We start from the raw sequence: 24,910 nt of genomic DNA, 5'->3' as shown, positions 1-24,910 counted from the left end.
CTCAAAAGTTGTTTTAGATTTAGCAAAATTTAAAATAGGCACCCTTTCCTTTGAACCCTGCTTTGCACTTTTGGCATTTCTAGACCCTCGCAAGGCACAGCTGTGAAGTGAAATCCATTTCAGGAAGCTTATTGATTGAAGGCCAAGGGTTTGCAGCACTGACAACAAAGCAACGGGTAGATACTTTTAGGATTTGAATATAAAATATTTTTTAAAAGTAATTGAGTTTTTAGACCTTTTTCTTTGTTACATAATTCCATATATCCAGCTTTATTCTGTATATAAAAAGTAGAAAGTAGTAAACATAAAGGAAAAAAACTATGAATTAGATTGCAAAACTATTGACTGGTATTGTATTTTGTTTTTCAGAATTTCACACAAAAAATGTCATTTGAGTTTTCGATTTATTGTGATGATTTTGAACATTAGTCGATACCATTTTTAACAGTGCCCTGCATAAGTATGCCCTACTTTGGAGCATTCCAGGCAAGTCAGTAATGTCTCCATGGAGACAAAAAGATGTAGATGTTTCTGACTCAAAAACATCAGTACAGTTTTTTGAGTCAGAAAAAAATGCAAGATAGATCTTTCCATAAATACATTTAAATCAATTTGAACTTGTTTCCCTTTGAGATGAACTATTTCAGATTTTTCTTTTCTGGAAATATTGTGTTTTTTATACCCACACCGTGCATATTTAGACTTTGAGTTCTTCTCTCAAAGAGAAAACACTATGTTTCATGTTTTTGTAATGTCATGTGATGATACAGGAAGTGCTCTATCAAACCTGTTGCTTAATGCTAGTGGGAGCTACCTCAAGGAAAGAAGACTCCTGATTTCTCTGCTATTAAATTTCATATTGTGAACTCAAACACGTCAAGAGAATTACATCTCAATTAGAGTTGTCTGATTACAGGAAAATAACAAGTTATCTTATTGCATACGCCTTCTAAACTCTTTTTGGTTTGCTCTTTTCTGCTTTCTCCATTGCAGTGAGAGCTGTGATGCGGTCATATTTTGTGCATTCTCTGTGTACAAGCAACAGTTCCTTACATAAGTCTCCAGACCGGCTGTGCTTCATGTGCGAGCCTCCTGTAAGCCTGAATATGGACTGCACAAGTGTGGGATTACATGTCTGCAATAGCCTGCCACTATCAATATTACACTTCAATTAGTGAAAGAGACTGCTTTATCTGAGCCTGAGGAGTCTTAAAAGTATATGTGAAAACTGTATTCAGAAATCATTGTGCATAGCTCTTACTGATTAAACACACTGTACCTATCCAGATTTCTTCACCTTAAAAATGTGAAAATCTCAAGTAGTTAATTGTAAATACGTTGCAGTCATCTAAAGTTATTTTTCAGTTTCTTAATGCATTCCTAGCTCCCTTATCCTAGATAGATTCTATTCTGAGGAATATTGAAATAATAGTACTGTAACTTTTAAAGGTCAGAGTTTACACCAAAATGTATTCTTGTGAGCTTTAAGACATGTTAGAAGGTTGTTTCCTCCTCAAAAATATGCCTGCAGTTGTGCTTTGTTTCATTCACATGTTGGAGTTTAAAAACACAGTGGAGCATTTCCTGTATTATCACATGACATCACAAGGTGGAACAAAGTGTTTCCGATTTGAGAGAAGAACACAGCCTAAATATGCAAGGTTTGTGTGTTAAACATGTGTGAATGAAACAAAATGTGTTTGTGATGAGGAAACAACATTATTACAATAATATGGGTACTTTAATATTTATTGTTAATCTAAGTTCCCTCTGTCATGTGTGTGCAGTGTCACAGGTGACAGAGCAATGCAACCCGGGCTGTTCTGATCTCCTCCGTGTGAACTCCAGCGGGTGCAGATTTGGCGGCACGACTCCGGCATCACCATGTTCTACGGCTCGTCCTCCGGGGCCAGCATGTCCCTGCCCTCCAAGAGCCGCCTCAAGAGACAGAGCAGGACCTTCACACAGGTATGAGCACTAATGCAGTTATGTCCCACTCAATCACATCAGATACGAAGAAGAAAAAAAACATGAGGGCACATGGAAAACATTTCGAATATAACTCAAAGAAATTCAGTTTGCCTCCTGAGCTTTGACTCCTGTGTGCTGTGACAGGTGCACATATACAGTAGCTCTGATTCCTGTGTGCTTTGACAGGTGCTGTACCGTACCCTGAGTTACCGGGACCGTGTGCCCACAGAGGTGGGCACTAACACCAGGGACAGAGACAGACGCTCCACAGAGGAGCCTCCTGAACGACCTCCTGATGACCCTGCTGAGCTGTCCACCCAGAGCTCCGCCCCTGGGGTCCTCAAGATCTTTGGAGATGAGATCTGTGCGGGGGCCAACTACAAGAGCGTCCTGGCCACGCCCCGCTCCAGTGCACAGGAGCTGGTGAAGGAGGCTCTGGAGCGCTACTCCCTCAACAAGGACGCAGCGCACTCCTACGTGCTCTGTGATGTCATTGGGCGCCTGGAGGTGGGCGGGGGCGTTGGAGGCGTCAGCTGGAGGACTGAGTGTTTACGGGCCCTAGGGGACAATGAGAAGCCTCTGTTGCTTCAGGAGCTGTGGAAGCCCCGAGAGGGACATGCCCGGCGCTTTGAGCTCCGGAGGAGGGCTGAGGTGGAGGAGCTCAATGCTAAGGACAAGGACACCATCACTGCAGGTGAGGCTCATACACGCACAGGTCTGTACTGACACTTCTGCTCTGAAGTGTCATTTCCAGCTGGAGATCACACCTCGTGTGGCCAGTGTGAATGTGGTAAAAGTGCAGAGGCAGCTCTGATCTGACTGAGGGAGTGAAAGATGAGTCCTACACTACAGTACACTGATGGATCTCACACCTCAGCTGCTTTTATGAATGACACTCACTGATAGTACTTAGCTAGTACTCAGCTAGTACTCAGGGAGTACTCAGAGGGTACGCAGTTAGTACTTATGTAACTGAGCAGGTCTGGGTTCTGTGTGAAATGTACAGATAGAGCAGTAGTTTGTAGACACAGGTAAGAGTGTATAATAATGTACAATATTCTTACAGCAGCTCATTATGTTCACTTGGATCAGTGAACAAGTGCTGCTGTAAGAAATCAACAGTATCCACTGGATACTGAGTTTTGAATACTTTTAGAAAAGTAACAAAACATGTTTTTTAAGTGTTATTTATACAGTTAGAGTTAAAAGTTTTGTTTGGGTTCTTGGTTAGATTATCATCTTTACAGTAGAGATGCACAGATCCAGCTCTTTCATTTCTGATACCGAACCTCAATACCAACTGATACCTGATATTTCTTTCCTCCAAACTAAATAAACTTTTGAACAGAGACTGGTGGTTCTTTCAGTATGTCAGTGGTCTCTCGTGTTCTGCTCAAGAATGTATGGATCGGTGCATCCCTACTCCCCATGTTGAAGCTGTTTAGTGACACTGGCTTATGTATAGTGTTTGTCCTATACATGTGGTGAAGATTCAGGACAATTCTGATCGAAGAGTTTCTTGATTTTGTCACTAACACTTTGATTGTTGTGTTGCAGTTTCTGGTCTCTTTGTTTGTAGGTTTTCTCCTCCTCTGCTTGTGTGAGCGTACATGGGGGATTAGAATGGTTTTGCAGGATTTTGTATCAACACACTTTTATAATCATTTAATGTTTTGTTTTAGCCATAGGTTACTCAGGTTAAAGCATTTAGTTTAGATGCTCCGATTTGCTTTCTAACTGATGTGGTGTTGACAGAAGATCCTGTATAAAACTTATTTATTGCAGCTTTTGTTTTAAGCACCTCCCCTTTTGCACTGCATAAATAAATATAATAATATAATTTGAAGATTGAAGAAATTGTAAAGTTCAGGTCTAGTTTGATTTATCAAAGCTTGTTAAGTTGTATTCATTATAAAGTTAGATTTTTACGTTCTTGGTTGGTTTCATTAGACTTTCTCTTATTTCTAATGTAACTATTAGCAAATGACTTATTATTTAAAAGAAGGAAATCTTGCATTACGTATTTGTGCTGTCCACTAAATAAATCAATCCAAACTTGTCCAAACTACTCAAATACACTCAAAAGAATCGAGTCATCTGTTTATTTGTGCAGTGCCGCTCCACAGTGCATGCCTGCTGTCCCTGTGCTCTGGTGTGTCTCTGAGCCCTCCCCTGTCACCTGTCCCCTCCCCCGTCCCCTGTCCCCTGTCCCCTCCCCTGTCCAGCTGTAGGCCGAGCCCCTCACTTCTTGGCCGCTCTAATGGGTCGGTCCGGGCTGGGCAAACTCAGGAGCTCCCCACTGCGCTCCGGCCGAGTGCCACAGTCCGGCTCCAAAGGTGGGGACTGTTCTCAGGTAGGGGGGGGCTGTCTGTCATCACCATGGATACCACCTCTACCTGTGTCGTCCACGGCAACACAACCCATTCCCTGTGACGAGTGTGCGTGTGCTAGGGGTGGGTCTTAATCAAACTATCTCAGCCCAAGCGAGACAGAATTCTATTTTTAATAAGAGCCTTAATAACATGATATGACTTATAACTTTTTAATGACTGGCAATTTGGCACCATGCACAACAGTTCCAGGCTCGTTCCAGACATTACCATTTCTTCTCCCATTATATTCCTATGGGGTTTTTGCCAAGTCGTGCTAAAATAAAGCAGTGAAGAGTGAGTTACAGATGGATCTTTAATAGTATTGATAACAGAACACTTGAAATGAACACTCCGTAAGATGGAGATGTCTGTGCTAACCCAACTGTAATAATATAATGGAGGTGAAAGTGAGGTCAGTAACACTGATAGTGACCAGAACTGACCAACTAACCAGCTCAGTCGGTTAGCATTACTGTCATTCCACGCCAAATCTCTGAATGCCCCCGCCCGACCATCTCAGATTTGACTGAAAAAATTCGAAGAAGTTCACACACTTTCCAATAGGAAAAATTCCAAATTTTAGCTCCCAACTCCTTATAGTTTTGTCATTAAAAGATATTTTGTCAATTCTGCCCTGACCTGTTTTGAGCAGAGTTGTCCAAGGAGCCACTTTCAGATTGCTGTATCTAAAAAACTATTTAAGGTAGGTCCTTCAAATTTTCAAGGTCTTCCGTAGATTAGTGCTAGATACCTTTACAACACACAGATATCTAGTCTTTCTAAAACAGTCCATTTTATGTTGGTGGGTGCTGTCATTTTTTTGCTATAACATGGTAAAGATGGCACCAAATTAATTTTTTCCATTTTTAACACTTAATATCTTCTAGAGCATTCATCACAGAGGCTCAGTTTTAAAATACAAAGTACACAGCATGTGTGGAAGGTATATGTTCAATATCAAACCTCTGTCTTTGAAATTGCACTTTCAAGCAAATTTAAGTCCCCAGAAATCTGTGATAAATCAAAAGCACAAGTGTGAAAGTCAATATTCTACAAGTACATTTGCCAAATTTTAACCCTTGAAAATTTGAAGAACCTACATTAAATAATTTTTTAGATACAGCAATCTGAAAGTGGCTCCTCGGACAACTCTGCTCAAAACAGGTCAGGGGGGAGATGACAAAATATTTTTTAATTATAAAACTATAAGGAGTTAAAATTATTATTAAAACTTCTAATTTTTTCAGTCAAATCTGAGATGGTCGGGCGGGGGCATTCGGAGATTTGGCGTGGAATGACCCATTATCAATCAAATATCAAAATTTCGAGATGGCTTTTTCCCCTTTTATTTATTTAATGTAAGCCTGACAAATACATGAGTGACAAATCATAATAAGTTAGTAATAACAAGTACTAGCTTCAGTTAGCATCTGAGCAAAAAGCTACACAAAATAATGTTAAACTAGTTACTGATATGTGCAGGGTGTCTATGACAATCCTGGGAAAATGTGCGTTTGGTGAGGCTCAGAAGCAAAGTACTTTTTACAGAGCATAATTGAAACCGGGTATGTTTTAATGAGGGAACAATGTTTAACATGTTTAAAAACTCAAAAAGTCAAGTTAGCATAATTTGCATTCTTTAACAATTGAATAGAGAATTTGCTACTACATCAGTTTTGGAAAACTAGTGACAGTGATGTTGGGTATATCTGCAAATACAATGCACATGCACTCATGTATGTTTGAAGCATTTAATGTCATGACCAGGATAATTAGCTTGAAATCTTACGGATGGTGTAGCTCTCCCGAGTTGCCCACCCTTGTGTGAGCCCTGCATGTCCCGTGAGCTGTCATCCAACCACAGGGGCTGTTGGATTCACTGTTTCATTCACTTCAAATGTGTCCTCCTTCATTTCCTGACTCACTGTTTGACTTGTAATGTTCATATTGTTAAATGTACCTGTGCCACCTGTCTATTATGGGATGTCTGATTTTTCAAATTTATACACTTCAAAAAATTTGTTGTCTAATGTGTTAAATGACTTGTATTCAGAATATTAACATCAGAGAACTAAACCCTCTTTATTTCACTGTAGGGATTCTTGGTTCACTAAAGACATGTGTCTTGTGTGATTGTTCACCTAGATTAGAACAACACGTTGAGATGTTTTATAAGCTTCACTTTCGTTTCTGACACTTTCGTTTTTGACACTCTACATCTCCCTCCCTTTGCTCTCCGCTCACTCTTCAAAGTGCTATCACAAATCAGCGTGTTGGGATGTTTTTGGTGAGGGTATGTTATAATATGGTAGAAGTTGTTTTTTTTTTTTTAGCGCAGTACCCCCTCTTTAACTGGTTGAATTTGAAAAAAAGAGATTGTCTAGTTGACAAATTGAAAAATAAAATCACTGAGTAGTTTATGACGAAATTATTTGTTAGGGATGTAACAATAACCAAAATATCGTGATATCATGTTGCCAGAGTTCTCACAATAATATCGTGGACCATCACAATATATCGAATTACAAGTCTGCTTAAATTAAGAGTTATGGTGCAGCAATAAAAAAAGACAGAGGGAACTACATAGACCATGATCCTTTGCTGGAACTACATAGACCATGATCCTTTGCTCCATTTCAGTGCAGACTACATAAAGAAATGACAGTTCTAAGCACTTTTAAATCTTAGTTCTTGTCAAAGCATTTTATGAGGAAAAAGTAGCATGTTAACAGTTTTGTTAGCTCCACAAAACCATACTGTGTACCATGAGACGTATATTGTGAAAATATCATACTGAGAGATTTGGATATTGTTATGTACCTAATCATGAGCCTCCCCACCATATCATGAGCTTTCCCAAGTTATCGCAATAAATATTGTACCGTGAAGTTCATACTGTGACGATATCGTATCGTGAGACTTGGATATTGTTACACCTCTACTATTTATTATTGAATCCTTTTTTGCTCTAGGAAAAGACTTGGCACTAAACCAGGACAATACTAGGTCCAAGCCAATTTTGGAACAACTGCTCTGGTTTATTACATGTAATGAAAGAATAAAGACTACTAATCCAAGTCATTTAACTCCAGTAGACAGCCAAGTTTTGCGGTGTATTCTCCTCTCGTCTGTCTTACCCTCTCTCTTTGGTCTCTGCTCCCCGCAGATATCAACGCTCAGGCCCGCAAGCTCCAGAGGAACAGAGCCAAAGGGACACTCACCCTGCCCCGCTCCGGCACCTCATCCCTCTGCCGCAGCCTGAGCGAGACCAGCCTTAACCAGGTAGGCCCCAGCCTCCTCACTGTATTACAAGCCGAATGAAGTGATGACATGAATTTAGAATATGAATGTACATGTTAATATTTTGACTAGATTTGATTTGTTTACTTGTCTTTGCTAGATTTTATAGCTTATTTTATGACATTTCCGATATACTGCCTAATTTAAGATTTTTTTGTTACCATGATCTATGTTATAATGTTTTGGCTTGTGTTTTGTTTTATTGACGAATGTTTAACACACATCAAGCATATTTAGGATTTCTTCTCTCAAACTGAAAACACTCCACCTTGTGATGTCATGTGGTAATACAGGAAGTGCTCCACTATGTTTTTAAACACCATACACTTTCACTAGAATCACTGGATAATTTCAACCCTGGAATTTCCAATCTCTACTGAACTAAGACCCTGTTTACACTGAAACTAATCTGCATATCACCGTATTGGAAATGATTTGCGTCCACACACGTTGTTTCTGAGTCCGCAATCCTTCCCTATCCACACAGCTTTGAGCAGATTTGTTTACATTTTACAGAAACGAAACTTAAAACCGCATGGCTAATTTGCATAAATTAAGTGCTCAAAAAACAGCTCGCTATTGTGCGCTGATGTGGTTCAGCTTCTGTCGGACTAAAGGACACGACTCAGTGGAATCAGTGTTCTTTCTGTGACAGAGGGGTGTTCTGCTGATGGTTTGGTCTGTTCTGTGGTTCTGTCACGTTGAAGATGGTTCATGTGAAACTTTTCAGAGATTATACGTCTGCAGGTCATACATAGACCGTATATATATTAATATATTCTAGCCTCTTAGCTTTTTAGCGGTGATTTACTTGACGGTACATAGACCTACATCAGCATATCAGCGTTTTCAGGTGTCCACACAGTGCCGGATCAGATCCGTACTCAAATGAATTCGTGGGAGCTGGCGGCACCAGATCGTTCCGTCTCTGGAGCCATTTTCAATCAGATTAATGTGGACGAACACTGCATCCACAACGAAAACAACTTGAATACGTACTAGTGTGGACAGGGCCTAAAAGTAAAAGGTAGCTGTTAACATGAGAACTACCACTACATGACATCACAAGGTGGAACACAGAATTTTGAGCTTTGGAGATGTAAACAGACTAATAATAAAGGCTTACTCAAATGTGTGAATGAAACAAAACACAACTCCAGGTATGTTTTAGATGAGATAAAAGCTTTAGAACATGGCTCAAAACTCACAAGAATCAATTTTAATGTGTAATATACAACCTATTAACACCTTAGAAAACAAGAAGAAGAAATAAGCCAGGTCTGCACATCGATACTAAAAACTTGTGTAACTAAGATACATATTGTGGACTGACTCACAGCTGGGAGTGGGTGACGAGCCAAAGCGGTACTACTCCACGCTGCCCGGGCCTCTGCGATCCCGAGAGCGAGAGGTGTCGAGCGGTCGCAGGAAAGAGGACAGCAGCCACGGAGGAGGAGGAGGAGGAGGGGTGCGCCACTCGCTGTACCAGTCCCCTCACCTGCTGCTGCTACAGGGATACAACCGCCAGGTCAGGCAGCCTGTGGGACACCAGCCAGGCCAGATCTCTCTTTTACTGTCAGCTCATACAATGCATCTGGTATAGCTCCATTGGGGATTGATTTTCTCCAAAGTGTCGGGACTGAATCGATTACAGTCAGGGGAGGGTGTCATGTAGCTGTAACTGTCAAGATGGCGGACGCTTTCTCTCTGTCTCTCTCTCTCTCTGAGCTGTTTTCTTATGCTGAATGACCAGTATGTGATTTTAATTACTATAACTGGCAGCTCTTTCTATTAGGACTGCAGCTGGCCAAAATTTGTATTAGTTGACTGATCATTTTATTTAGATTGTATGGATTTATATGGAACAGCGACAGAAAGGAGGTGAGTGAGTGAATTAGCTAAACATTTTGTATTTTGTGGTATTTATTTGTAGAAAGGCAGACTAAATTATATTGTTTTTCTAGTACTTTTTCTCTGTAGATAGTTGTTTTTTGCAGTTTGGGTCAGGTGCATAGAGATATATAATAGTTTTTAGTGCTTTGCCACCCCCCCTTTTAGGTGACTAATCAGTCAGCAGGTCTAGCAATTTTCTATGGCTTTTCTATAGTTTAAATGATATGGTTTTGACAGTCTTTTCATCTGGATGTGTTTGCAGCAATGCTTGTTTTGGTGGGATGCAGCTGTTTAAGTGGTTTCTCGATGGTTAGGGTGCACTGTATTATACCCATAGGGAGATTTGTCCCATTCTTCAATGTTGCTGGGGTAACCTGTCAGGAGCTGTGGGACATCTCCAGATCTTGAGCTAATCTTGGTCATGATTAGGTGGAGGACTTGACCAATTCTGCATGTTGAGGATGTTTGCTAGCCAACAAATTTCCATTCAGATCGATCCTATTTTTACCAGACATAATCATTTAGCTAAAAGGAATACCAGCCTTCCCACATGCCTCGGAGAGCCTTGGATTTCTTCATTTTAGTCTGTGTTTCCTCCTATGTTTCTTCATTGCAAATATACGTGATGGTTGAGTTACAGAAAACACATGGTGGAACAAAGCATTTTTACAGACTAATAATAAAGGATTACTCAAACATGTGTGAATGAAATGTTTTTGATGATGTAACAACATTCTAACATGGTTTAAAGCACACAGGAATCAATTTTGTGTAATATAAGATCTTTAAAAATATAGTTTAAAGATTAAAAAAATGCTTTCAAATCAATGTATTTTATTGAGCCTTTAATAGAAGAGACCTTAAGAACAGAATGGTTGGCACTGTACAACCAATGCAACAGCTAACACAGTGTTGTTCACAGAGGATTTGGGCCTTGTTAGCAGTGCCTCGGGATAAATACTGGTGCAGAGCTATTACAGCGCAGTATAAAATGTGTGTGTGTGTGCTGCAGGACTGCCTGGTGTACCTGCTGAACAGAGAGCAGCACACAGTGGGACAGGAGACCCCTTCAGCTCGACCCAACATCTGCCTTTTCTCCCCGGACATCATGCCCCTGCACTGTCGCCTCCGGAAGGTTCCCGCTCCCCGCCGCCATGGCAACAGTGCAAAGGGGGAGGAGCCTGGAGAGCGCTTCAGCGTCGCCGTGGAGCCCGTGCTGAACGCCACCGTGCTGGTCAACTTTTCCCGCTGCGAGCGCTCCACCACCCTGCGCCACGGGGACCTGCTTTCTTTTGGAGCGCACTATATCTTTCTGTACAAGGACCCGACAGGATCCAAGCCGCTGCCCGCCCAGACCCTTGCCCGCCTGCGCTCCCTGGGACAGCTGTACGAGGCGGGGGCGGAGGAGGGCGATGGGGGACAGGTGTGTAAGATGTGTGGCTCTGCGCTGAAGGACAGAGCGGGCCAGGTGTCCAGTGTGCCCGCAGTCAGACGCAGCTTTAAGCCACACCTGGTCAAGCCCCGCAGCATTGGGACGGCAGTGGGACTGGCTGTGGCTACACCCCTCAGTGTGGGCGGGGCAGGACCGGAGGGGGGCGGGGCCAGAGGGGCGGGGCAGAAGAGACGATTACAGCTGGAGTTTGAGCAGGCGCACGAAGACCAGCTCTTAAACAGGATAGTGTCGCTCATCGAACCTGGAGGTTTGTATATACAATCCAGTAGGGCTGTAGCAGACTAAAGAAAAACATATCACTTGACTATTTGACTAAGAGACTGTTGCTATTAAATATTTCTATAATCTTACCTGGAAATAAAATTTTTATGAAAAAAAATGCAGATTAAAATTGCTGTTATATTAGTTAGATGACTAATACCAATTTTGCCAACTAAGACACCATTGACCGATTAATCGACTGTACTCTACAGTTGACTGTAGCCCTCTATTGAAAAGACCCAAGCTGATCACTGACCATTAAAAATCTGAATAAATCACTGTTAAATTTATTAACTGCATGGCCCCAGTTTATAGAGAACCTTATTGAAAATATACATTGCATTTTTTTACACTAACCAAACTGACAATTATATATTTCTGATAAAGCTTTGTTACTTGGATAATAATAGATGTGATGACTAGCATTTGTCTGTGTATTTCAGGAGACGACCACAAGCTGACCACGGCCTACCTGCTGTGTCTGTGCATACAGCACTCTGCCTCCAGTTTCCCTCCTGGGAGCTTTGGGAAGCTGCTGCTCAAGATCGTGCGCAGGATCCAGACCATTGCTTGGGTCAGTATTTCCCTCTCTCCACTGGCTCAGGTTATAAGGGTGCTTTTATGTTACATTACGGTAATAATTCATTAGAGTACTGCACAGACTTACAGTTGGTTGTCTGGCATCATGTGGCAATGATTTTTTGAACCCTGTATATTCTGACCAGTGCAAATGAAGCCAAATACACCTGCAAGTTATAACATGGCAATTTTGCATAATATGTGTGCTTTAGAATGTATTTATGAATTATTATCCTTGTTGAGTCCTGCTTTAACCTTGTTTGAGCTTGTTTAGGTTTTTATTTTATCTTTAATTAAGGATTAGGTGCACTAAAGAACTTTGCCACCTATTTATGTTCACTGGTATGTTGTTGCTTTGCCTGAAATCTTCCACTGTATGGCATTAATCTAATCTTTCTTGCATTAAAATTAAAATCGAAAAACTTCACAGCCGTCGCCAGTAAATTGGCCTGCTTTTCTTCATGGAAAATGCAATGAAGCAATAATGCTTCTGTAAAATATTGCAATAACATAGTTATCCAAAATCACACATTTCTTCTCATGTTGTACAGCCCTACTAATAATATCATAGGTTTTGTATTGTTCCTTCCTTATTCTTGAGAGCAGACAGTGAAGCTTGTGTGCTTTTGTTCTGGCCAGTGGTGCGTTGGTGTGAAGATGAGCTCATGTGGAACCAGACAACCTTATCCCACCTTATCTAACCACGACAGCTCAGTGAATAGTTAAACAGCTGGATCACATGTATTCTGTTACACCAGTTAATACCTGTCTGTGCCCCCCACTGTGCATCTAAAGGGTTAACCATTATCCAGTTTACAGTTTAACCACTCACACTTTAGGTTTTGTTGTTTAAAGGCGCTGTACTTGATACTTGCTGTCTCAAAAATGTGAAAGAAACATAACTAGTACCTTTTAAACATTTTTGCAGTGGTCCAAAGTTATTCCTGAATTACCTTGATCTTTTCTCAACTTTCAGAGACTTACTTGTGCTGTTCATTGTATTGCTATTGGCAACTAGTATGCTAACCTTGCACTTCCTGACTATCGCTTTATAATTAGATACAGACAGAATACAGCAGACGTATTTTGACCTTATTTTGCTCAAATACATGGCAAAAATTAAGTTAAGGCCTGTAATGTCATTGCAACTGATTGCAATCGATTAGTTACAGGTGAATGTAGAAATATGGCCATCGGTTACAGTGATTTCCATAACATACATTTCTTTCAAACACTAAACGGTGATTTTGTGTGTTGTCCCAGTTTAGACAGTGGAAAATGATTAGTCCAAACTGTCACAGGCACTTTAACTGGCTGATGTGTCTCCCCGCTGTTCTATCTGGAGCAGTGGGGCAGTGTGGGTCATGGCCATGGACATGTGATAGTTCTCAGCTCCTACGCACACGCTCAAACATTCATGAGGCCTTAATAAGAGTGTTCTGTGTGTGTGTGTGTGTCTGTGTCTGTGTGTGTGCATGTGTCTGTGTGTGTGTGTCTTACAGGAGAAGACAAAGGAGCTGGCACAGAAGCAAGCTCAGCAGTGAGTATCCTTTTACTACTGTGTCAGAGCACACACGTGGAGCTGTAGAGGCATGTGCTGTGAGGGGGTGTTCCATAAGTTCAACTACTCAAGTTACATTTAAGGACAGTCACACAAATGCATATTTTAAGATTCCCAAACCAAATTTTTTAAGCCTATTATTAGGTGTAGTATTACGTAAGGCTGGGTATCTTTAAGAAGTTGCAAGTGGGTCCGGTCAAGCGGTAACGGAGGGAAACGGGCAGATTTTTTACATTCAAATAGCTCTTATTCAGAAACTAGAGGGACTAGTGAAATAAGTAAGGTATCGGAATGTAGGAAAGAGTTAACACTCCAACAGGGTAAAGTTAACCCTGCGATATTCTTTCAAGTTGTTGACACAAAATAAAAAAACTCATTTTAGTAACGGAGGGAATGAAATATGCAGCACTTTTTGGACAATAAATACAAACAGCGATAACTAGCGGTTCTCACTTACATATCCTTAACAAACTGGTTTGAATATTTGCTTCATATAGTTTTCTACCATATGGTACAAGATTAGGCTGAAAAACCTCTTACATTTGAGTAATAAGATTTTTTATTAAGAAAGGTCATGGTAACGGAGGGAAAAGTAACGGCGGGAAAATTGTGCAAACAAGTAGAAGGTGCATGATTTTCCATAATTTGTCAGCTTTTTTCTTCCGAATACTTTAATATTACTTCAAATAATGTAAAATATGTCAGTCCTTCCAAGCAAATTTTTATCATTTTAAATACTTTTTTTTTAAATCATGTACCTTCATCAACAGTTCAAAGATCAAATAACACAAGATATGATGAAATACATCCATTTATTTACATGATTTGCAGGTCTGGAAATAATTTTTGTTCCATGTTTCATACATGGTCTGTTTAAAACATATGTAACTTTAGAACCAAAAATGGTACAGAAAAAAGGTAAACAGTTTCATAAATTAGAGTACATATGCTATCTGTTGAATACATTTTTATATCAGATGCATTAACTTGATTTTTTGGCCTTGCTGTTTACTTCTGCTTGACTGGGCCCTAATACATACCTAAATACATACCTCGATACATGGGCCACTTTCAATTCAATATGATTTGATATGATATATTTCGATCGATTCAATACGGTTCCGTGAAAAACAAAAGCTAAATCCTGCGTGTGATACTAAAAGTCTACTAAATCCATTAAATTGGGCGGCAGTAGCTCAGTTGGTAGAAGCATTCGCCAACTGATCTGAAGGTTGGCGGTTCGATTCCAGCTCTCGACATAAACATCACAGGTTGAGCGGTCAGATCCACTGACCCACAGGTTGGCTGGTGTGATTCCAGCTCCCACAGATGAATGCTGTCGTTGTGTCCTTGGGCAAGACACTTAACCCACCTTGCCCACAGTGTCTGCGTACACTGGTGTGTGAATGTGTGTGTGAATGGGTGAGTGGTTCCTTGTTGTAAAGCGCTTTGAGTGCCTTGAAGGTGGAAAAGCGGTATAGAAAAATGTGACCATTTAAATTTATGCATAGTTAATATGAAAAACACCAATTTTACTCAAAACAATGAAAATGTCAACACAACTGTAGCTTTTACACAAAATAATTTAGAATAATATACCTTGGCGAAATATTGATATAGCAGCCCACGATATTGACACTCAAATTAACTGATACGATATGTCGATATTGCAATATTTTTGCACACCCCTAGTATTAAGAGTAGTAAAGGTAGTACCAATAGTGGCTGTTGTTGTGTTCTTTGGCATGACACTTAACCCACTTTGCCTACTATGATGGATGTGTTGTGAGTAAGTGATTATTGGTGGTCAAAGGGTAGAAGTATCATCAGAAATTCCTGTTTGGAATGTGGCAGCTATTGTGTTAGCTATGTCCATTTATATACAGTCTATGTTTGAGACGCGAGAGAGAAAATTGCAAGCCCTCATTATTATAGTAGCAGTAGTAGTGTAGTAGTAATAGTAGCAGTAGTAGCAGTTACAGTAGCAGTGCAGCAGTATGAGTATCTTTCATTTTATTGTGATGGAGTGATTGGAATTAGAATTGGAACTGGACAAAAACAGAAAATGGCTATGTAATTTCTTGTGAGTTTTATTTGACCTGAAACTAAAAGCTAAATATTTTTTCTCTACTGAACTCTCTATGACATTGCTATAGCATTATCTACTGTTCCTAGTCATTTTTTGACTAGTGAATTTGCCGCTTTGTAGTCAAAAATGCCTAAATTTAAGTTTGTGCTTAAGTTTCCAGTTGTTGGTGACATCATGCATGACTGGCCAGATTACTGCTAGGATACAAACAACCTAGCTCCACCCCACTCTCCCCTTTAGTCCTCCAGGGGCTGCCCAGTTTAGCAGCTCTATTTAAAATGTGGTTATGGGCAGAGTTTAGGTCTTCAGTCCCACTTTAAATTAAGCTGTTAAATAATTTGAGACCCTTTCTTTCTTTGTGGAGATTTTATGTTCTCACTTCCCTAAGAAAATGTTTTAAAAAGTCTAAATACTATTAAAATAAGATTTGCTAAACTGTGTGTATGGGTGTGTAACACTTGCTATAGTATAAAATAGTATTGTATACTATTAAAGTGCCTCTGTGTTGTGCGCTCTACAGCCAGGACCCCGCCTCCCTGTCCCTCCTCAGTATCTCAGACCTGGTGCCAGACCTACAGACCATCTTCTTCTGGATGTCCAACTCCATTGAGATCCTCTACTTCATCCAGCAGCGCACGCCGGCCTACACACACAGCATCGAGAACATGCAGGGTGGGACTGCAACTGTTATTTCAACATTCACTGCAATCCATTCTAAATCTCTATTTGAATTGTTGCAATTAGCTAAATGCTGTTATTATTTAGGCAATAGAGTTATTAAGTGATGATGTCACTTGATTTCTGTATTTGTTTTTGTTCCTTATGCATCAAGCAACAGACATTTACCTTTCAAAAGCCCATGTTTAACCACAAATTGTATCAAATATGTAAATAATGTTGTAATAATTTATCATAATGTAGGATTACTAGCACATATATCTCACCAGCTTCCAGTTACCGTTAATGCTATCTTTGCCTAACCTGTCTTCTTACCTCAGACTCCCTCATACACTTTCTGTCTTAGTTATAACCATAGATCTATGCTTATGACTTTGTTAGCTTTAAAAGTCTGTAATCTATTTTTAATGTGAGGAACATGTTCATTGTTTTCAATCAGATCATGTATCTGGAAGCAGGGGTGAAAGTAAGCACAGAAAAGTAGTCCCACTGAAATAATTGAGTCTAGACTCAAATTATCACCACCACTTAATTTAATTTATTTCTGGGTCAGACTGTGTATTTTTTAATATTTAATCTGCTCTACCTCGAATTTTCAGCGCTCTGAATTGAGTTCATTCATTTGGATCTGACTCGCCCCTCTCTCTCTCCATGCGTCTTTACGCCACAGCGCCATGCGAGCTGTGAGGAGCACGGAGCAGATGCACACACAGTGTACTCTTCCTCAGACTCTTCTGTCTTCAGCACAAGTCTAACTGAAGGAGGAAACTATCTTGGCAAACGTCATGACACAACTGGTTTTGCCATGACATGATCTAAACATATGGCAAGCCAAGGTTATTGTGCCCTTTGTCCATATGACTTCCATGGACAAAGTACACAGGTTACAGAGTGAAGTTTATTACACACAGATGGGAAGCTGGACAGTTGAGTTTGCTCACACCAGAGTCAGCTTTAATGTTAAAATGTATCAGAAAATATCTGCTGTGTAGAGGAAAAAGCTGCTTGACCCTGATTTGAACATAGTATAATAATGTGACTGATGTACATTTTAAAATGATTAGGCTATTAATTTTACCCACATCATGTTCTACTGATTATGTGTATATTAAGCAGCAATGGACAAAAATATAAATATAGACCTAAAAAAATAAATCTATTCTCAGCCCTGCCCGGAACATCACACTTAACAACTCTAGACTAACAACTTTGAGATGGGGGCTTCTGCATGTACAGTATGTCTATGGCAGAATGTTCAGCAGTTACCATGGTGGCACAATGTACACATTAGGAAACATTGCCAAAAAGTTTTAATACTCAAGACATCAAGAAATTCAAAATGGATTTAAAGTCAGTTCTTTATGGTCAGATTTGTTTAGAGTAAAACTTTGAGTCAACTTGACAGACAGAGCAGTGCCTCCTGGTAGCATCACATCTGCAGGGGAATGCTGATGACATCAGCTTCAAAGTATCAGTAATGGCCTGTTGGGGTCTTATTCTTTTTTTTTTTTTTTTTTTAAGTGCTATCGCTGTAGTTCAGACCTCTACAAACAGGTTCTCTGAGATTCACTGATTTGTTTAGACATATATATTTCGGTCTTCTCTCAAATGCCAATGTCAAATCATAAATCAACATTTTTTTTTTCTTTATAACTGGAAATAAAGTGTCAGAGATTGCAATACAAGTAATCTCTTTCTCTGTCTGTTCTGTATCTTGCTTGTGTCCAGGGTCTAAGGAGTCGCTGCTATCGGCGACCATCTCAGCCAATGAGGAAGCCATGAGCATCCTGGAGGAGGTCATCATGTACACCTTTCAACAGTGTGTTTACTATATCACCAAGGTAAACCATTGTAGGCTACCTTTTATAGGACTGACTTGCTTGAAACATTTTCTTGTCAACTAATTTTTTGTAACAGTTTTATTAATTTGCACTTTCGTTGTTTATCATTTTCGTTTAAGCAGGAATAGCATTTACTTAAGTGGAGAACTAGAGAAAAGTCTTGCTGTGAAAAAATACTGCTCAAAATAATTAAATGAACACTTTGAGAACACATCAGATCGCAATGTGTACAAAATATGTTGGATATCTATACAAATATAAACAGGGCAATGTCTTAGGAACAAAAGGATTCCACTTCTTTTAAAGGAAATAACATTTTGAGCTCACAGAGGGCTTCATTTTATAGACACCCTGAAAATCAAAGTGAAATAATGATGTGGCAGGCTAGTACATTTTACCAAAATTGATATCCCTCTGTGTTTTTTACAGAGAGTCTGACAGATTCAGACAGTACCGTCCAATCAGGTTTATATCAGTGATTTTTATGAAACAATAGTGCTCACTGGACATCTGTCATTTTTAGCTTAATGAAACTTCTCACACATCACACCTTGTAAGGTTTAACGCTAAAACCTTATAAACACCTGGTTGCAGGAGTGGAGTTTGAAGTGTGGATACCTGTTAGCCCAATTACACCCCACCCCTCCTATCTCTCATTCTCTTTTTTAGTCCTCAGGTACTGCTCAGTTTAGCAGATCTATTTGAAGTGCTCTTGTGGGCAGAGTTTAGGTGTTTAGTCCCACTGTAACAAAAACAGCTGGTCTGACTTGTGACTTGTGACTTGTGTGCACAGGCTCTGTACGTGGTGCTGCCGGGCCTGTTGGACTGTAACCCATTCCCTGTGGACGGCTCAGAGCCCTGCTGGAAAGGAGGAGTGGGCTTCCCTGAGCCTGTGCGCAGAGTCCTACAGGTCAGCTACTTTTTGTCCAGTCTTTCCAGAAAAAAATACCCCAAAGCAAACAAGCTATACTAATGTGTTGTAAATCTGATGCTGGATAAAAAAAATTTAAAAAAAGACTATTTTCAAACATGTACTGGTAACAGCAGAGAAAAAGAATGACATGAATGATTTTTGAATGACACAGACAGCCCCGGGCTCACCTGCACATCTGTACTGAGGAGAGGTAAATCAAATACATGGAAGAAATAGGATACATGGCCTTTAATTTATATCTTGGCATTAAAGCTGGGTGATATAACAATGATTCCCAAACTGTGGTTCAGGTCATCTTGGGGGTATGCAGAACATCGTGGGGGGTTCACAAAGAGTTTTGGCAATAAAATTTGGATATCCCAGTTTAATCTAAATGTTTTAAATGTGAAGATTAATTAATTTGAATACGGAACATATTAACTGTTAGATATTAGTAATATGCTTTGTGTAGCGTCCAGATGATCACATAATCCTCATTGCGTGTGCCCAGGTCTTTCAGAGCACCCAGGAGCTGCTGCAGGGTTACCAGGTCCACCCGGAGATCCAGGCTCAGATGTTCGCTTATCTGTTCTTCTTCTCCAATGTGTCCCTGTTTAACCAGCTAATGGACAAAGGTGAGAGAGGGGATGGGCCTGTGTGTCTGTGTGTGTGTGTGTGTGTGTGTGTGTGCATTCATTGATCACATTATACACACTCACTTTATAGCAACCTGTCTTTCTTATAGGAACAAATAGGTGGTCCCCATGATGTAAATTCTTTATTATTAGATCAACAGCAACATGGTTTAATGTTCAGATATAGGTTAAAATAGGTTATGGTTTAGGCAAATGTTAGATAAATAGGAAAAGTTTTGTTCTCTTTTGTTCTTAATTTAAAAACAAGTAAAGAGGGGTTTCAGAATACATTTCTGAACATAAACAATTCACACTTTTTAAAATGACAGTTTAACACAAACTTAGTAAATATCCTCCTCCAAAGTCTGAACTCCATACCACATGCTTTCACTGACAGAGGATTGGCTGTGAGCCTCTCCATAAATCACTGACAATTAGAAAGTGAATTTCACTTCAAATTTGATTAATCACACAGCCCCAGATTAAGGTTAGAAAAGAATGTAAGTCAATGTCATGAATCCGTGTAGCGTTCGTTCATTCGTTTTTCAATGTAAAACCAAAAATAAGAAAACAAAAAAATAACTGTTTTCTTAATTATTTGTCTCCAAAACCAAAATGAAAAAACTGATACATTTTTTCAGTTTTTGATTTTGTGTTTAAATGAATAATGGAAAAAACAGATAACTGCCGTTTCCTGTTTCCGTGCTTTAAACTGTCTGTCAGTCGTAGTCTGGTTCTGGTTTGGTCCCGGACCTGGATCAGTCCTGGTTCAGTCCTGATTCAGTTTGGCATCACAGTCACGGAAGTCACGTAAACGGGAAAAGGCCATTATCCGTTTTTTCCATTCTTCATTTAAACACAAAATCGAAAACTGAAAAAACGAATCATTATCCGTTTTTTCATTTTGGTTTTGGAGATAAATAATAAAGAAAACTGTTGTTTTTTCGTTTTCTTATTTTTGGTTTTATATTAAAAAACAAATGAACAAATGATACATGGTTTGCCATGTCCCCTTGGGTTGTCACAATACTAAAATTTCATTGATTTTCATACTAAGGATTAGACTGGATACTAACAATTTCGATACCATGTCATTGTTGATAATTAAAAACACTCTTTAGGCAATAGAATGTCATCAGCATTAAATCATTGTCATTTCTTTTATATTACCATGTGGCCTTATATCTGTGTAATCCCTCAACAGTCCCGGTAGGTTCCATAGTGGTCCATGGGCGTATGTGGTCATATATTTGTTCTGATCAGCTCAAGAGCATTCTAAAGCTGTTCAGGAAAGGTTAATTTCTATCCTGAGAATGTGACTTTGTTAGTACAGATACCTGCTCAAATAAGTGTCTAGGATCGACACTAGTTTTATTAACAACAAGTATTTGATTTTTGATGCTTCTGACAACTCTAATGTCTCAAAGCACTGAAAACCAACATGTACGCCTGCTAGAATCCTGGTGCCCTTGTCAGCATTTTGACTGAGACGAACCCACACTCCACACTGTCCTCAATGCCCTTCTAAACCCCCCCCCCACACTTCTCCATTCCTCCTCTCATCCCTCGCTCCTCTCATCCTCCTGCGCCTCCTGTGCCTCCTTCCATCCATCTGGCCATCCCGGGTGAGACACAGACACAGAAGGGGGGAGGGAGGAAGGGTACCGTGAAGGTTAGAGGGCTACAAGGCTGTTCATTTGTTTGTGAAGGCAATCTAAATACAGCCAATAAACCACAGCTACTGTATGTGTTAATATTAGGGAAATCTGTAAGGATGTATTGTCCTAGCAGCAGAATAAAAACTAATAAGAAATTCACAGTAATAAGTACGGGTGTGCAAAAATATTGAACTATCGCTATATCGTAATATATCATTTAATGTGATGATACAGTATCACTATCGTGGGCTGCTGTATCGATATACTGCCAAGAGTATATTTTGGTATATTTTACTAAATAATTTTGTTACAGTGCTACAGGAAGGACACTCGTTTATGCAACACATTTGACATATTCACTGTTTTGATGATTAAAATGTTTGTGTTTCATATAGGGATGTAACAATAACCGAAATATCATGATATTGTATCGTCAAAGTTCTCACAATAATATCGTGGACCATCACAATATGTTGAATTACAAGTCTCTGCTTAAATTAATAGTTACAGTGCAGCAATAGTTAAAAAAAGACAGAGAGAATTACATAGACCATGCTCCATTTCAGTGCAGACTACAAGAAGAAATAACTGTTCTAAGTAGGGGTGTAACAATATCCAAGTCTCACGATATGATATTGTCACGATATGAACCCCACGGTACGATATTTATTGCGATATCGTGGGAAAGCTCATGATATTCATAATAACAAGACTGACACAACAAAATGCTTTGACCAGTCATTTGGTACAACATTTACTGACATATTCCAGGGATGTAATGATATCCAAATCTCACGGTACAATATTTATTGCAATAGTTTGAAGAGGCTGGGACACTTTTTTGCTTTTAAAATTTTGACAGGATTTTGGTGTGGGTTATTACCGTCATAATCCCAAGAGCTCAAGCAAAAACATATTTCTTCATGTTGTTATATATGTGTTCCCGATGTTTATAAGCTGTTGCTACTATAAAACCTTGCATTTAAGCAAAGAAACTTGTGATTTGGTATATTGTGACAGTCTACGATATTATTGTGAGACTTTTGATGATACAATATCACGATATTTCGATTATTGATACATCCTTAGTTCTAAGCACTTTTAAGTTTTAGTTCTTTGGATGAAGTCTTGTTAAGGCATTTTAAGAGGAAAAAGTTGCATATTCACATTTTTGTTTGCCTCCACAAAATATCACAATAAATATCGTACCATGTGATGAATATCTTGAAAATATCGTACCGAGAGATTTGGATATTGTTACATCTCTAATCGTGAGCCTCCCCACCATATAGTGAGCTTTCCCACGATATTGTAATAAATATCATACCATGAGGTTCATCCCATGACAATATCGTATTGTGAGACTTGGATATTGTTACACTCCTAGTTTCATATGAACTGTGCACAACAAAGACTTTTAGTATCACAGCCATCATTTTGCCATTATTTTTATTGGACTGTATCAAATCAGTTTGAAATACAGTATATCATTTCGAAATGAAAGCTCACTGTATCGAGTGCCATCTCGTGACCTATGTATCGAGATATGTATCGTATCGCCAACTTCTCAATGATACCCAGCCCTAATAATAAGCATCAAGATCAGACTGACTACATGTTTAATTAACTCAAAGAGGAGGTATTACGCAAAATCTTTTTTGTTTTTGTTTCGCACTTCGCACCATGTTGTAATGTTTCCTCATCAAAAGCATCCATGAAGGTGTTTCAGTAATTTAGTGATTTCTCCTGAACCTTCCTTATGGTTAGCTGTATGATTCTGTGCGATGCTCAGCCCACAAGCCTACGTCAGTCATGCTTCCACAACAATTCTCTATAAATATACAAAAATGTGATACAAAACTGTACACAACAACTTGAGAAACCGGATGTGATGTGCAGTAGTTTCATTAGCAGGATGTACGCTGACTGTGTTGTGATAGTGCTCTGAAGGGGGGGTGACAAAGGGAGGGGGACACTCAGAGCATCAGAAACAAAAGTGAAACTTATAAAGCATGTTAATATGTTGATTATGTTGTTTTTGGGAAATATAGCATTTTCAAAACTAAATGTAACATGGTGATGGTGTTAGCAGTTAATACCCCATAGAACCAAAATAGTCCTTCTTTAAGTTATTATATCATTGCCAAACCAGATTGTTGCCCACATATATTTACTAGAATAACATTATTGATGCTCTACCTAATTTTTACTGTCTTAATTAAAAATGTGAAAAACAGAACTAGTTTATTTTAAACAGTTTGCAGCGGTCCAAATGTATTCCTCACTTTTCTAACATTTCTAGCATCCTAATTATAATTATTCACCACAGCAAACTATGAGCAGATTTCTCAACCTTCAGGCAACAGTAGCTCAGTTGGTAAGAACATTGGTGGTTTGAATCCCGCTCTTGACGAAAAATAACCTCACTTGTTGAGCGGTCAGATCCATTGACCCACACGTTGGCGGTGGCAGTTGGCAGCTCCCACAGACAAATGCTGTTGTTGTGCCCTTGGGCAAGACACTTAACCCACCTCGTCCCCAGTGTCTGCGTACACTGGTGTGAGTGTTTCCTTGTTGTAAAGTGCTTTGAGTACCTTGAAAGTAGAAAATCACTGTTTAAAAATGTAACCATTTACCATTTCAGAGGCCAGACTGGAGTTTTACAATCATGATAATGCTGACAACAACTAGCATGCTAACATTGCACCAGTGTTATTTTCTGGTTCGCAAACAGAAAAATGATTTACAATTATACTTAAGAAATGCCTTTATGAATTCTAAAATGTGGTACATCCCATAGACTGTATAAAGACATGGACTAAGTGAGGGTGACGTCACCCATAGCATTCAGCATCAGTCAAATGAAGCTCATCGAGGCCAACAGGTTATGGGGGTGAATTTGGAGCTGAGGTCCGTATTTGGAATTTCAACCATGAGTGTTTTAACAACCAAAGAGCCAATCCGGTGCAAATGTCATTGTCTAACAGTCATTTCTTCATGCCTTCTATGACATATTGCTAATTCCTTGTGCTATTTCATTCATCTGTAGCCAGCAGAGGGCGTAGGAAATATCCAAAGCTACTTTTCTATATATAAAAGCCTGAATAAAGCATAATATGTGACCTTTACCCAAAACAGCTGACTAAACCATGGCCCGTCGAAACACAAACGCACACGCCCCCCTTTAACCCCCCACACACACGTACTGTTTTTACCCCAACCATATGTCTTCATTAGCGGAAGTAGACAGGACAGATCACGTGTTTAGCACAGGGAGAAGGAGAAACCCCTGCTCTCCATGTGTACCTCACTCTCCCGGCCCCCTCCCCATGCATGCGTCTGGGTTGTGGTATCGATAATCGTCCCCTCTGGGTGTCCATGGTAACTGCAGAGTGAGGGTTAGCAGGTAAGCGCTGACGTAGCATCCTAGCTTGCACATGCGCCGCTGGCCAAGTGCACACGCTCACCAGCTACACATGACATTTGCTGCAAGAGCACATTGGGTTTATACTAAGCATAGGCAGGCTTTAGACAAGAGCAATTTGAGGTCTTGTTTTTGCTGTTAGAATTGTTTTTTGAACATTCAACAGATAAAATACTGTGTTTTGAATTGTTAAAGGGACTGTATATAACCGTTGTAGTAGTGATTTATTTTTAAATACAAAAAATTGGACATGATGGCCTCTCATGTGGGTTGATAGTTTAA

General features: G+C 39.6%; 1 protein-coding gene across 1 annotated transcript in view; it reads left to right on the top strand.

Annotated features, from left to right (window-relative positions):
* Window positions 1-1,884: 1,884 nt before the first annotated feature.
* Window positions 1,885-24,910, top strand: part of radil (Ras association and DIL domains) — a 37,597-nt gene continuing 14,571 nt past the window's right edge. Inside the window, 12 exon segments of the mRNA XM_055158296.1 lie at window positions 1,885-1,968; window positions 2,158-2,665; window positions 4,203-4,307; window positions 7,510-7,625; window positions 8,983-9,171; window positions 10,549-11,236; window positions 11,694-11,824; window positions 13,332-13,369; window positions 16,000-16,151; window positions 17,886-17,998; window positions 18,792-18,908; window positions 19,423-19,546. Of these exon segments, the coding sequence (XP_055014271.1) occupies window positions 1,885-1,968; window positions 2,158-2,665; window positions 4,203-4,307; window positions 7,510-7,625; window positions 8,983-9,171; window positions 10,549-11,236; window positions 11,694-11,824; window positions 13,332-13,369; window positions 16,000-16,151; window positions 17,886-17,998; window positions 18,792-18,908; window positions 19,423-19,546 (2,365 nt within the window).

The sequence above is a fragment of the Boleophthalmus pectinirostris genome, unplaced genomic scaffold, assembly GCF_026225935.1.
Source record: "Boleophthalmus pectinirostris isolate CB_2022bp ecotype Guang Dong unplaced genomic scaffold, ASM2622593v1 HiC_scaffold_22, whole genome shotgun sequence".
Lineage (NCBI taxonomy): Eukaryota > Metazoa > Chordata > Actinopteri > Gobiiformes > Gobiidae > Boleophthalmus > Boleophthalmus pectinirostris.
Note: the sequence above shows the minus strand (reverse complement) of the source record. Positions and strands in the feature narration are given on the sequence as shown.